The 14523-nt window shown below is 51.6% G+C and overlaps 1 protein-coding gene across 8 annotated transcripts in view; it reads right to left on the bottom strand.

Moving 5' to 3' along the window:
- Positions 1 to 14523, bottom strand: part of ADARB1 (adenosine deaminase RNA specific B1) — a 133107-nt gene that overhangs the window by 58408 nt on the left and 60176 nt on the right. The window contains exon 1 of one of the 8 annotated variants that reach the window (XM_046647998.1): positions 5939 to 6143. The exons of 5 other annotated variants lie outside the window; for them this stretch is intronic. In XM_046647998.1, coding sequence (XP_046503954.1) covers positions 5939 to 6038 — 100 coding nt within the window. In that variant the 5' untranslated portion in view covers positions 6039 to 6143. Of the gene's footprint in view, positions 1 to 5938; positions 6144 to 14523 lie in introns of those variants that run through there. 2 more of the 8 variants (XM_046647997.1, XM_046647991.1) reach the window with 2 other exon arrangements.

The raw sequence follows: 14523 nt of genomic DNA, 5'->3' as shown, positions 1-14523 counted from the left end.
TCAATAAGGTAAAGACAGATCCCCAATCTAGAAAATGGCAGATGAAGATGAACCAATGTCATAACAGAATAAATGCCAACGATCTTCAATAAGCTTATTTTTTAAAGTTTCACCTCATTCACTAGTAAGCAAAGAAAGATGTCGGTTATCCGGCTGACAGAGCGAAAGGCAAGGCCGGCTGAGGTGCAGGGTGGTCCCTCTTTACAGTGAACAGAACTCAGCGGCCCCAACAAGGCAAAGGCCCCGCCTCATGCAGGGAGCGCCCTTGGCCTGACCTGCCTTCTCCAGGCTGCCGCGCAGACGGTAAACAATCCCGAGATTGAGGGGGCCCGGGCTGGCTGGGGCTGTGAGAGGTGTGGATGGGCCCGTCGCCTGGCTTTCAGACAAAGCTCCCATGGGCACCAGGGCTCTGAGCAATGAGCAGTGGAGGGGGTGTCACAGCTGCTCCTCTCCTGTGTGTGCTCCTCCCCCGGGGGACCCTGTGAGGACCAAGGCACAAGTCAGGCATCACTGGGTTTCTGGCCATGATGCCCAAATGCAAAGCCTGAAACAGTCGCCAAACTTGTAGCTCTCATTCCAGTTCTTAGAATCAGAAGAACACTATCAAGGCTTCGCTCATATTCAAAGAATTAGCGGCAAGGATTAGCACCTTTGCTTGTTCATAAAGGGTATTCTGTATCTGTATTTCCTGATTCTTACAATAAAATTGCTTCCATAACGGGAAAACATGACCTTTTATTTTGGGCCATCCTCCCACACACCCACATGCCCTGCCCCAGACTCTGCGAGCCGCCTGGAAAGAGAGGCCTTCGTACAAACGAGCCACATGACCCAGCGGCCCCACCTGTGCAGTCTCGTCCGCGGGCACCACTGACCGGGAGAAGCCCATCCTCCTCGGCGATGCTACAGCAAACTCTGGATGCCCTGTGGACCTCAGCCTGACCTCAGATCCCAGAGACACTGCGACCAGCCGAATCACGGTCAGAATTGAATACCCGCCAGGCAGAGGACACACAAGCTGACGTGGGACGGGTGAGGAAGGCGCCCCAGCTCAGGGCACCAGGGCACAGCGGGGACCTGAGTCTAATCCTGTCTGAGGCTGCTGCACGGCGACCTCAGCAGGCACCCTGACCCCCACAAGCCTCCATAAGATGATGTCATTGGTACAAGGGGACCAGGGGACTCTAAACTCTCTGACACGGCTTGGAAAATTTGAGGCACTTACTCCATTCAATTATCACTATTACAGATACTGCTCTAAACATGTACATTTTCACCTAACAAATACAGAGAAACAAGTGTCGCCTAAAAGCAAATTATGTGATTGGTAAGGCCCACAGCCAAGCTCTCAGAATGCCCTCTGTTCTCTGTTCTGCCCAACCCTACCTCAGATGGGGCTCCGGGGTACAGAAAGAACCCCAAGGAGGGAGAGCAATGGACAAGAGAGCCCCCAAGAGAAGACCTGGGTTGTAACCAAGGAAGAGGCCCTGCATCAAGGGGGGTGTGCCACGCCAGATGGCAGGGCTTCATCACCGCGAAGGGCCAGGACCTCTGGGCATTCCTCTACCCCTTGCTGAGGGTGTTTTTATTGTGGTTGTCCTGTCCCCATGCAGTTCGCAGGCTGCCGCCCAGGGAGAGCCACACGAGACAACGAGGACCACCCAGAGATCTGGACTTCAGGCTGGGTGGAGTGACGGGCAGAGAAGTGGGTTCATCTCCCTGTCCAAGACGGGGCTGTGTTCTTCCACGCCTGGACACACCACCTCCTGCCTGCCGCTCTGCATCCTCTCTCGCCTTTCTTCTGCAAGAAGTCCCCAGGGGGACCCCAGAGCCTTCTGTTAAAGAGAAGACGAAAGAAGCCCGGGTCCTTGAGTGCCCGCAGGGCCAGTCACAGCACTGGGCTTGCTCCTCCCACGGTCACTGCCCCTCTCGTCCTGTCCCCTCGCCCACCCCCTGCGTGTGCGTGTGCACAAAGACCCACACGTGTGCACATGCTCTCTCTCCTCCTTGCTCCACCTCCTGCTCCTCAGCACAGCACGTGTGAGCAACAGCAATCTTTAGAAATGTACACAGGTGGTTGAAGCCTGACCAGGGCAACAAAGTAGCATCAGCAACGCAGAGCCACCTACGGGAGAAGAAAAAACTTCACGAAACATTATTTTTATAACCATACTTTGTCCTTCAAGATGGGCGCACAGGAACAAGGCATTTGAAATACTGTCCATGCTTGCTCTACGTAACACCATCTCACTAAAATCCCATTTATTTGACAATTATACTTTATTTTCTGGAATCAAAGAAAAAAGATGATAATGTGAATTGTGTTTTTAATATGAACACTAGTAATTACACTAAGAATAGGCACTGTTAAGATTTGATCCAATTTCCCTAGTATTTCGAGTACAATTTCACGAATCTAATTCTACACGTTTGCTTTAGGATTTCAGCTGTTAACCTGGAGGGACACTTAACCTGGAGTGGCTCTGTGTGTCCCTAGAATGCACCCCTAACTGAAGGACCCCTTCCCAGGGAGCAGGGTCCACACTTGTGCTGTGAAGCCCACCAGTACAAATGCAATGAAACATACCCACGTCTCTATCACAACGGGTCCTAGAAAACCCGGCCCTCTATCCATAGCTGCTGCTGTTTGCCAGGGGGCCAGCAACTTGCCCTACTTGAGCCCCACACCAGGCAGACATGGTGTCTTCCATTCTTGCCAGGGACTGGGGAAGGTCCCTCCCTCCCTGACACAGCACAGCAGCAACACGTCACACAAATCCACCCTCCTCATCCCCTGAACGGTACTTGAGGTGGCCATTCCAGAGCAAATTCCAAGCCTGAAAGCTGGGGCTGTCCCTCTGCCAATGCCATCCCGTCACCCACAGCTGTCCTGTGCGTGCCCAAATCTCTAGTGCCGGCACACAGAAGGATCTACTGGGTACTTGTTGGGTGAATAGATGGATGTATGGAAGGCTAGACAGATGGTTGGATGGTTAGAGGGATGATGGATGGAGGGATGGAGGGATGAAGGATGGAGGGATGGAGGGATGAAGGATGGATGGAAGGATGGAGGGATGGATGGATGGATGGAAGGATGGATGGATGGTTGGATGGTTAGAGGGATGATAGGATGATGGGTGGATGGGTGGATGGATGATGGATGGATGGATGGATGGAGGGATGAAGGATGGATGGAAGGCTGAATGGATGGATGACTGATGGGTGGATAAATGCCATCCCACTCTGCACCTCCAGCGGTCACAGTGCTCTGCACCTCACAAACAGGCACTCTCTCAGCAAGGTGAAACCAGGGCTGAAACCAGGGCAGAAGGCTGGCATGACAGCCGCCTGCTCCCTCAGGTGCTGCCTGCATCAGCCCAAAGCCAGCTGCATCTCCTCACTCTCCGAAGACCAGACGGCACAAAATCTTTAGTGTCCCGTCCTCTAGCGGAGCTGGGAGGTAGCACACCACCAAGGGTCTAGGTTCCCATTTCTACACCCTCTTCACTTGTCCATCCTGGAAACGCGGGGGACTCCAGCCTCAGACTGCAGCCCAGTCCAGAGCTGCTGCTCACATGAGTGGTCATCACATGGCATGCAGAATGCCTGGGCACAGATGAAGGTGCTATCATATTTGAAACAAAGGACTCAATGAGAAAGCCCTTAGTTTGGAAACACAGAACCTTATTCATACAACATGGGGTGGGGGGAGCAAAGAAGTGTCTTTGCGTCTCCTCCAGCCCTCTCCTTTCCCACTGTTTCTTTACTCAGCAGCAGTGCCATGAGTGGAAAGAAGGCAACAGTGGCAGTCACTGGGACTGGTCAGGGCCCGGGAAGTCCTGTGTGGGGGTCTGTCTGTCCCCAGTAGTATGACCTGGGCTCCTGGCCGGCCTCAGCTCTCAGGCTGGCAGTACCTGCAGAGCAGCAATGTCCACTTCACGGAGGTCCTGGTCAGTATGTAAATGGTACATTATCCTCTTTCAACCATAATTTTCTGATAACTAAGCTAATCCATCTGAGTCTCATACATGGTCAACAGCCAATGACCTGCCCAGGGGAAGCGAGCGATGAAAATCGCTGAAATTGTATTGCTACTGAAGCCGACAAGCAACCTGCTGCTACATGGTCCTCAACAAATCATTAAATTTGAAAAGGCTCACATTATGCCAGTCTTAGGAAAAAATCCAATACACATGATTTATAGCACCTTAAAATTATACATCTTGCAAAACTTTGCCAATTTGGTATAAACAGGATGGCCAGTCTTAATAGTACTCATAATTTTTAAAGGCATTTTTACTAGTTTCAAATATAGTGCATATTATAAATGAGAACGGGCACTAACACTCACATTACGCGGTTAATAGCATTCACGGTGAACTTACACACAGAGGAATGTCGAGCAAACACGATGCATTTATCACATGGACTTAACTGCTACATCCTGTAACACTTGCAGTTTCCAGTTTCGCAAGACTGGTCTGAAAACGCAACGTTGTTTTAGAACAGTTTTCCTATGAAGAATGAGAGTCTACAATGCATGAAGGAGCCTATAGAGGGGCTGATACAAATCATCTGAATTACTGCAAGTTCCACAAGAATGACGAGAGACTTATTCGTATACTTCTCAATCTCTTCTCCAACTTAAATGTTTGGGGGGGGGGGAGGGCCATGGAAAAAATAATGCAATTCTAAATTTAGGGTATTTGATCAAATTCTCGCAGTTTCTGCTTTTGCCTTTGTTTTACTCTGTCGCCGGTCTTAAGGACATCTTGCTTTTTAATGCTTAACTAAGGAAATAAAAGATGCCAGCACTGGAAGCTGAGATGTGAGTCGAGAGAACAACAGAGAGGCACTGTGGGAGGAGCCTGGACACCCGGGGGGCTGTGCCGAGCTCTGTGTCCCCCTGGGACAGTGCCCTTTGTCCTGGACACGCACAGCAGGCACAGTCTGCAGTCAGACAGGTCTGCAGACCACGATGCCCCCGCCACTCCCAGACAGAACTCCACAGGCACAACCCGTCTTTGTTATATGATCGTAAGACTGCTAAATCTGCAACTGGCTTCTTCCTTTCTTCAGGAAGCCACACCAAAAATTGTGGTTCATTTTGTTTCCTGCAGGGAGGACTGTCTTGTGCCACAGAACACCCCAAAGACGCGGTGCTGGGGAAAGACTGTTGTAGTCCCCTCAGTTGGTGGGTAATGAGGTGACGCGCAGAAGAGGCTCACCATCCACCGGGCTGGTCCCCTCGCTGGAGCATCTTCTCACCTGAGACGTGTCCTATCAGGTCGGGCATGTTATACCAAGGCAGCTAACTCTCAACACCTTTTAAGGCAACAATTCACCCCAAAGCCGAGAGTTTGTGATTTTTATAGTCACGGACAACTTTTGAATCTGGTGTTAAGAAAAAACATAGATTTATTTTAATGTCTTAAAACATCAAGTTGAATTAAAGACTGAAATTACCTGGAGTGTTGAACGGAAAGAATTTGCTCTCGTGTTTTTAGCAGGAAAATATTTTAACAACGGTTGTCACGGTCTTTCTTTCTACAGCATGAAGAGTAGTTTTAGTGCAAGAAAAGTCATTGATGAGGTGACAGCAAAGGATAAATCACTATAAAGCATCTCTCTCTAGAGGGAAAATCTTCTAACACTCAAAGCTACACACTTCTAACATTTCATAAATATCTAAAAACACAGAAATCATTTTAGATTGCTATACCTGTTTAGAGACATATTTTTTAAATCTACCTTTTTTAAGCTAGTCCCTATCTAAAATTCCATCAAACGCCACAAAAGAGAAGAAAGAGAGGCACTTCAAAAGGGGAAGTAACTGGTCCACAAGATTAATTCACAGAGCAGTCTGCCCCAGGAAACGCTCCCACATTGCATCCAAAGTCTGTACTTGACATTTTAGAATCAAAGCCAAAGGAATTACCTTTCCTCTCGGAGCGTTTCTTGCGTCTTCTTTTATATCGACGCCCCATGATGCTGAAGAAGGTCCCTGTGGTCAAAGTCCCAGTGACGAGCGACGCCATCCAGTCAAGCCGACGCGGCCCCAGCCAGCTCCGGCCCCACTCGGTGCCGCCCGTCGCTGGGGTGGAATCACTTCAGCCGTGCGGCAGCTGCGACAATGGCCAGCCCCCGCCTGCACGTGGGAGCCGCTCCTCCTCCGCCCGGCTCATTCACCAAATCACCGAATCAGGGCGGTCACCCGGACCACAATGACTCCCCAGCACACCGCCCAGGAGCGACATGTGACAGTTAACCCTTCAATGCAGCCACGGACACGACAGCACAGGGAGGGAGGAGAAAGGAGCCCGGGAAACAGGAATCTCCACAGCAAACACACAGTCCTGTCTAAGGAAAGCCTTCTCCCATCTTTAGAGAGTTCTTAAGATAACGAAGTGAAAGCATGCATAAGAGTATGGTTTACAAGACGACCTGCAGAAAGTGATGGGCTCCCACGCGACCCAGCGCACGGGCTCACGAGCACCTGATGCAGGACTCCACAGGAGTGCCCACGAACAGTGGGGGCATCGGGAAGGAGCCCCAGACAGGGACCCGCACCCCGCTTGCCCCACTCCTCCCAGGATCGTGCCTCCTCCTGCCTGGATTCCCGTGTGACGGTCCACACGTCGCTGCCTTCTTCACTGGGGTCCAGGGGAATGGCCTGCCCCCCAACTGCATGGCAAGCACCCAGGGGCGGGGCAGACACTAACCCTCCACATGTCTACTGAGCCTGGCGCACCCTGAGGCAGCTGGCCCGACCAGCACAGTGCGGTGACCAGCCCAGGACAGCAGGGCCCACACGTCACACACACACACTCACACGCACGCATGCACACGCTTCTCATGGTGCGCGGTCCTGTCACAGGGGATCCAGCATTGAGGGTCGGCACAGCACAGCCCACAGCCCTCAACATCCTCTTGTCCAGACGAACACCGTTCAGGCCCCAGGGAGACGCCCTCCCACATCTCAGCACTCTTGGAACAAGGCGGCTGCAGCCCAAAGCCCCGGGGACTGCAGGCTGCCTGGGGAGGAGGGGCTCCGGGCAGGAGGGTGGGGAGAAGCACTCAGTAACAGAGGAGACAAAGTAAACACCCATCAACACGATGCAACTGTACTGGGTAAGGAGTTCCTTTTCCAGTAATTCCCAGCATCCACTCTCCGATTTGTTACTCCAAAAGCACACAAACGCACGCGGGATTCACCATAACCACATGTGGCCCCAGAGGAATGCTGTGCCATGTTAAGCAACTCTGATTACTCCCAACTTGGTGTGTTCGTGGCCGACAGGCTCCGCACAGAGCAGAGCCGCGCTCTACGCCGCAACCAGACGGACGTCGGACCCCAGGATTACCAGGAGTTTTATTTTTTATAAAATTATTAATATGAGTTAACTACACATTCAAAGTGTTAAATTAAAAATTCAGCTTTAAGTAATTTTGATTTAAACACTGGATATTAACGGTAACATATTTCGTAGCTCACTGTTAATAATTTTGAAAAAACATTTTCTGAAAACATAAAAAAATTATTAAAACAAAGCAAAAAATTTGCTTTGTTTACTTAAATTCCCATTTTTGACTGAAACACATTCAACTTTTGTACACTTTAAATTCAATTACATATTTTATTTTTCTGTTATTGTTGAGGAAGATTCTCTCTGCGCGTACATCCATGCCCATCTTCCTCTACTTTGTGTGTGGGCTGTTGCCACAGCATGGCTGACGAGCCATGTTGGTCCACGCCTGGGATCCAAACCTGCAAACCCGGGGGCCAAAGGGGAGCGTGGGAACTTAACCACTACGCCACAAGGCCAGCCCCCACATATTTTATTTTTAATCCTTTGGATCAAGGGCCAGAGAGTAAGTATTTCAGACTTTGTGGTCATATATCTCTGTTGCTTACAAACTCAAGAAGGCTGTCAGCCGTGGGGCTGGGGCCAGGAAGCAGCTTCCCCAGAGGCCGTCCTCCTTGACTGGGGCGCATTCCTCCAGCAACCAGAGAACTCCTTCTTTCTTGCAGACGTCCAGCTTATGGCCTGGGCTCGGGGTGCGGTGGGGGGACTATTTCTGACAGTAGCCCTCCACGGTGCCAGGTAGACCTGCAGCGAGTGCCCTCAGGGCTGTGCTGGGGGGCTGCGCACACCTGCCTGTGAAGCCTCTGGGCGGGTCTGCAATGTGGGGAGGAACCCTGGGTCCACCCCCAGGGAGGAGCAAGGCGCAGGGCAGAGGAGCTGCTGGACTAGCTCCCAGGAGACCCAGGAGGAGCCGGGAACAGGACTAAGACAGGATGGCCTGAAGAGGCGGGAGGGAGCAGGCCAGGCCCTGGGACACAGGTCAGGCACCGTCCATGTCCACAGCCCGGGCAGTCCTCGTGCTGAGCAAGGGGGACCAATGCTGCAGGGGGGAGGGGCTCCCACAACTCTGGCTGTGGGGCTAGAGTCACCCTCTTCTGCTGTTGCTGGGCTGCCACTGTGCCCCAGAGGCCTGGCCTGAGAGCTACAAGATGCCCTATTTTGGTAGGGAAGCATTTGGACAACACCGAATAACCCCTTCTTCTCTCTCCAGTCTGACTAGCACACTTTACAGCTTCATGTCACAAGTCACCTTGGACAAAATCCTTGTCAACAGCATCTGTGCTAGCATCCCCTGCCGGCTGCTGTGGGGACCCGGGAGTCTGGAATCTCTGTCAAGTTCCGATGCACAGTGTATTCCCAACAGAGGAAATCAAAAGCAACCCACAGGAATTAGAACCGAGAAACCACAGAGGAGACTATTCAAAAGGAGAATATAAACTTCGATTATTATTCTGCAATTATTTCCAATAAGAAACAAGAAAATCTCTGTGGGCCTATTTTATGACACAAAGTCACTTATTGTATTCCAAAACTGTGCTTGGGGGTTTCCATGGGTTTCTTTATTCATTATTCCCTTGCCGTGCATCAAACCAAGTTAGGGACCTCACCGGGAAGACGCCCACGCCCTGTGATGAACCAGGCGGGAGAGACCGGGACGGGCTGAAACTCCAACACCGGAGCGTGTGACGCGATCCAGGAGAGGAGGGCCAGGCAAACATCGCAGTCTCCAGCCCCGCCGAGGAGACGCCGGCACAGGCTGGCACACACCACCACTAGGACTGGCCCCAGGGGTCTCCTAATGGGGACCGAAGCAAGGAGGAAACAATCTGAGACGCGGAAGCAGAACGCCCAGATCTCTCATGGAGAAAGAGCTTAATGCCACCAGAGTCTCGAGCAGTCCAGGTCAAACCAAACAGATGTTTTTAAAAAGGTAGATGGTAAAAAGCTGTCTGGATTCTGGATTCTTTGCAATGAAATTATTCTGGAGAAATAATGCTTAAAGAAGTCAGGTAAACACAAGGAACGTCTCCCCAGCTGCTGGAGACACGTTTTTGAAAAATAAATGTCTACAGTCTCTCTCTGCATCAGGGTCTTCATTTGGGTTTGGAGGGAAGCTGAGCACAGTGGTGGGCTCCAGTCTCTAGTCTGCCCCCCATGTGGGAAGAGGCGGCAAAGACGCCAGCCGTTACGGGGGCGGGCTGTGCTTTCTGAGCCCCTGGCCCCACAGGTACAGCCCTGGGTGGGGCCACCACGAGCTGAGACCAAGTTGCCCTGGTGGCTTCCTGTCACATTTCTTATCCTCTTTCTTAAAGTGAGAAATTGTGATTTCTCCATCTCCATCATAACTCTAACCCAAAGGAGACAAAAAATTTATAACGAGACATATCACAATTTATAAAAAATACATTCATAAAAAGAAAAACTTGCAAAATGTGCACAGACTCTCATATTTAAAATTCCTGCAGAATGAATCAGATAAACCTGAAAGCTGAGGGGCAGTGACGAGGCCTGTGTGCACTGATTCAAAGGCTCCCGGCTAGGGCCCTGTCAGAAGCACACCGCCCCAGCGCGCACAGCCTCCACGGTGCAATCAGCAAACACCCAGACGATGGCAGCTTCTCCGGAATCTACGAATGAGGCACGGCAAGAAGGGGAAATACACAGAAAACACAAGCCAGGAGACACGCGGTCACCAGAAACTGATGGAGGATTCCAGCTGATCTCGTGAAAGACAGAAGGTGAGGCTGTCAGAGACCCTCTGCTGGGTCATCCTGACGTCCGTGTGTCTGTCCTGGGTTACGTGGGCCATGCTGTCAATGGAGGGAGCTATTCTAACTGCGCTTTCTGGATCCCGTATTTGTCTATTTGGTGTCCACTCATCACAGGGCAAATTATATTCACCTTATTTTCTTTTGCTGGATAGTCTGGCACTTGGTGGGGGGGCTCTCACAGCCCCAGGGAGAGATGGCCCCTCCCAGGGCTGATCGGGTCTCAGAGACGGCCGAGGGCTGGGCCAGGAAGGCGTCCTTATGCAAACCGCCCCTCCTCCTCCAACTCTCATGAGCCAGTGTTGCTCCCCTACCCTGAATCAACCCAGGGCCAGGCACCAAGCACAGAGAGACCACCCCTACTGCCCAAAGCCCACCAGAATTAGTCAAAGTGGCCAATTCTAAGCTGTTTACCCTGCCTGGCCTTGCCCCCTGTGGAAACCCCAAGACAGGCTCTGGCCTGGGCCTTCCCCTCACTCCTTTCCGCCTCTTCCCCAAACCTGGTGCTCCCGTGTGGTGTGGCGTGGCATGGCATGGTGTGGCGTCTCTCTCCCCTAGGGAAACCTAAGTAATCAAGCCTTCTTCAATGGCACTGGCCTCTCCGTGCCATCCCGCAGGCACCAAGGAGGCAGCAGGAGAGCTCCCGAGACCTGCCTGGTCTGACAACACCACAGCCACTTAGGCTCCTTTTAACAAAGGGCAAATCACAGTCTCCAAACACAAGGATGAGCTGGCGTCCTGACTGTCACCTTACACAATCCTGTTTGACACTTGCTCCACATTCATGCAAAAAGTTAGATAGAAACGGCAGTTCCATACATTTTACCTTCATTTCATAAAGTGATAATTTGTTTTCTTCCTCATCAAATGACACAACCCAGTGCACAGTGACCCCTCTCAACATCATAAATGTCGTATTTTTCGCTTTCTTGAAAGTCAGAGTGATTTGGAATCCACGGGCATGACAAGGCAAATGGCGCCCTAATTGCGGTGCATCTGGGTGCCGTGGACTGGAGAGGCGCGTCAGCCGTTTTTACTGCCTATTAATTCATTTCAGAGTCATTCCACACGAAGTCACCAGAGCCGAGGTGATGTCCTAACTCTGTATCTACCGTTTTCTCCTTTTTCTTCCTGTTTCTCCCTTCCACCTTTAGGCTTACTTAAGAGAAACATAAAAATAGAATTCCGCATTCATGAGCGTCAAGAAATTCACAGCAGAATGGCAACGATTTGCTGCATCAGATACGGTTTCTATAACCATTAAATTGACAGTTTATAATGTAAAAAAATACTTCAAAGCTCTTTTTTTCCACTTTAAAAGTACATCGATTCCTAACTTCAGCTGCCACATCTCTGCAAGTTAATAACCATTGAATTCTAGGAGAATGTCATAAATAGCCATACGCCATTTAGCACCTGACACTCCTGGTATCTAATTGAGTTTATTTTTATCTGTGTCCTAGAGTAAAAACTCAAAATTTAATGTTCCTAGAATATTAATTTAGTTAAAACTCTACTTCTACTCTTAGAAGGAAAAAAAAAAGAGTTGATTCCATTAAAATTTTAAACTCCCTACATGAGTCACTCATTAATTATTCACGTATAATCAACACATGGGAAATTATAACATTACCTAACAATATTAAAGCGTCTCAGAAATATCTGTTAATAAGAAAAATAGCAAATATTCATTCATTGACCCAAGAAATAGTGAGCGGCTCCCATGTGCTGGGACTGCCCCAAGAGCTGGGGACACGTTGTGAATGAAAGGACAGTGACAACTGCCTCTGTGGGGCCGACGTTCTGATGAGGACAAGACGACCGTCAACAACTAAATGACCCAGCACGTTGGAAGACAGGGTGCTGCTCTGGGCAGACGACTGGGGCGGGAGGGCTGCGGTGGGTGCACCGGCCGCTCTGAGGAGACTGCCACCGAGCAAGGACTGGGGTGGTGAGGGAGCCACTGAGCACCTGGGGAAGTGTCACCAGAAAAGAGAAGGACAAACACCCATGGGCAGCCCCCGGCACAGCCCAGGAACAGCCAGGAGGCCGGACCGGCACAGGGGGCGGCCATGAGGTCCTGGAGGGTCAGCTGGTGGGGCCTCGTGGGCCAGAGCGTGGAGCTGCAGTCACTGTGCCCAGGAGTTTGCCTGGTCCCAGCCTGCGGCCGTGCGGAGAAGGCATGCAGGGAGCGCTGACGCAGGGACCGGCTGGGAGACGAGTGCAAACAGACAGACTGCTGGCTCGGAGCGTGTGACAGCAGTGGACGAGGTGATGAGAACCAGGCTCCGGGTGCGTGCTAACCGCACAGGGGACAGGCTCTCCCAACGGCTTGGATGTGGTGTGGAAAAGCAAGGACGGCCCCGGCTTTTGGCCTGAGAGCCTGGAGAGACAGGAAGACGGCAGCAGGTTGAGGAGTCGGGAGTTCGTCTGACGTCTGAAGGAGGAGAGGAGGTGAGCCCCAGGAGAAGATGTGTGTGGACCCGGGTGTGAGTCTGGAGAGCAGGGGCCAGGCCTGGGCTGGAGACTCCGGTGTGGGACTCACATGCACAGAGGCGGGATTGGATGAGATTCCCAAGTAAGGAGCATAGACAGAGCGGGGAGACCAGGACTGAGCTGGCAAGGGCACTGCTGCGGGAGGTTACGAGACGGGAAGGACGGACAGGGAGTAGCCACTGAGGCACAGTGCACAGGATGAGTCTATCAAGGGACCATCACCTGCCAGTCACCACATATGTATTAGCTCACTTCCGCTTCACCAAACCTCAGTGAACGAGACTCTGAACGAGCGCAGCAGGGGCAGCCTAGACGCGGCCAACGTTTCTTTTACAACCATCTGGGATGCCCTTCAAGTCTTTGTGGGTGGAACTGTGCAGTGTACAACCTGCACGGCTGTACAGTGTGGCCATGATGACAGCACAGTGGTCCCCCTGGTTGAAGATGCGCTCTACCATCTACTAGCCAGGGGGCCTTGGGCAAGATCTCACCCTGTTGGTTCCTCGAATTCCTCATCTGTACAACACGGATGACAGTGACGGCACACACCCTAGGCTCGCTGGGAGGACCAAACGAGGGTAGGGCAGGATGTGGTGCCCACCTCGGCTTTAGCTGCTGTTGCCTCATCAGTGCCACCACTTTATAAAGAGGAGCCTGGCAGCTGGAGAGGCTGAGCGGCTTGTTCAAGCTCACACACAGGGTAGGCAGCAGAACACTGTTCAGAATCCAGGAGCCAAGCTTTTCCCTCCTCTGCGACGCTACCCAATCAAAGCAGGAACACGACTACTCAAGTCTTTTTTCAAATATGTTAAAATTCCTTACAATATTAAGTCAAAATAACACACACAGTCACGCGCCACGCAACGACGTTCGGTCAACAACAGACCGCGTATGCACAGTGGTGCCATGAGATTAGGCCCATACAGCCTAGGAATGCAGTGGGCTGCACTGTCTAGGTTTGCATAAGTACACTCTGCGATGCTCACACCACGACCAAATGCCTGATGGCCATTGCTCTGAATGTTCCATCGCTGTCATTAAGCAACGCATGAATGCACGTGTTTCTTTAAATGGACACATTTCTATTTTCTTTATTAAAATGGTTTCAAACAGATTAGGATACGTAGTTTTCAGTCAGTCTACTTGCAACATTCCTCCACTCAATTAAGATCATGAATTCAATTCGATTTTTTTCGTTTTCTTTTAAAGTGACCTTACCAAAGAATTTTGGATTAACATTAAAATCTACATTTCTCAAATAGGTATAGCAGCCGTTGGATTTGAAACAAAAAAGGGGGAAATAAAGCACTGAGTGGAAGCCTCTATAATTAGCTCCAACAGGTTAAAGTGACCTAAAGCCAGGAAGCAGCCAGAGATAGTGGCATGTAGACAGCAAAGGGGGCCCACAGATGGCTCAGGCGACAGGCAGAGGGATCAGGTGGCCCACGGATGACTAAGGTGGCCTATGCATGGCTAAGATGGTCCACGGATGGCAAAGGTGGCCCACGAATGCCTGAGGTGGCCCACGAATGCCTGAGGTGGCCCACGAATGCCTGAGGTGGCCCACGGATGGCTGAGGTGGCCCACAGATGACTGAGGTGGCCCACGGACGGCTGAGGTGGCCCACGGATGGCTGAGGTGGCCCATGCACGGCTAAGGTGGCCCACGGACGGCTGAGGTGGCCCACGGACGGCTGAGGTGGCCCACGGATGGCTGAGGTGGCCCACGGATGGCTGAGGTGGCCCACGGATGGCTGAGGTGGCCCACGGATGGCTGAGGTGGCCCACGGATGCCTGAGGTGGCCCACGGATGGCTGAGGTGGCCCACGGATGGCTGAGGTGGCCCACGAATGCCTGAGGTGGCCCACGAATGCCTGAGGTGGCCCACGGATG

Source organism: Equus quagga, chromosome 21 (genome assembly GCF_021613505.1).
Source record: "Equus quagga isolate Etosha38 chromosome 21, UCLA_HA_Equagga_1.0, whole genome shotgun sequence".
In the NCBI taxonomy this organism is placed as follows: Eukaryota; Metazoa; Chordata; class Mammalia; order Perissodactyla; family Equidae; genus Equus; species Equus quagga.
The sequence above is the reverse complement of the archived record's forward strand: the minus strand, read 5'-3'. Positions and strand labels throughout refer to the sequence as shown.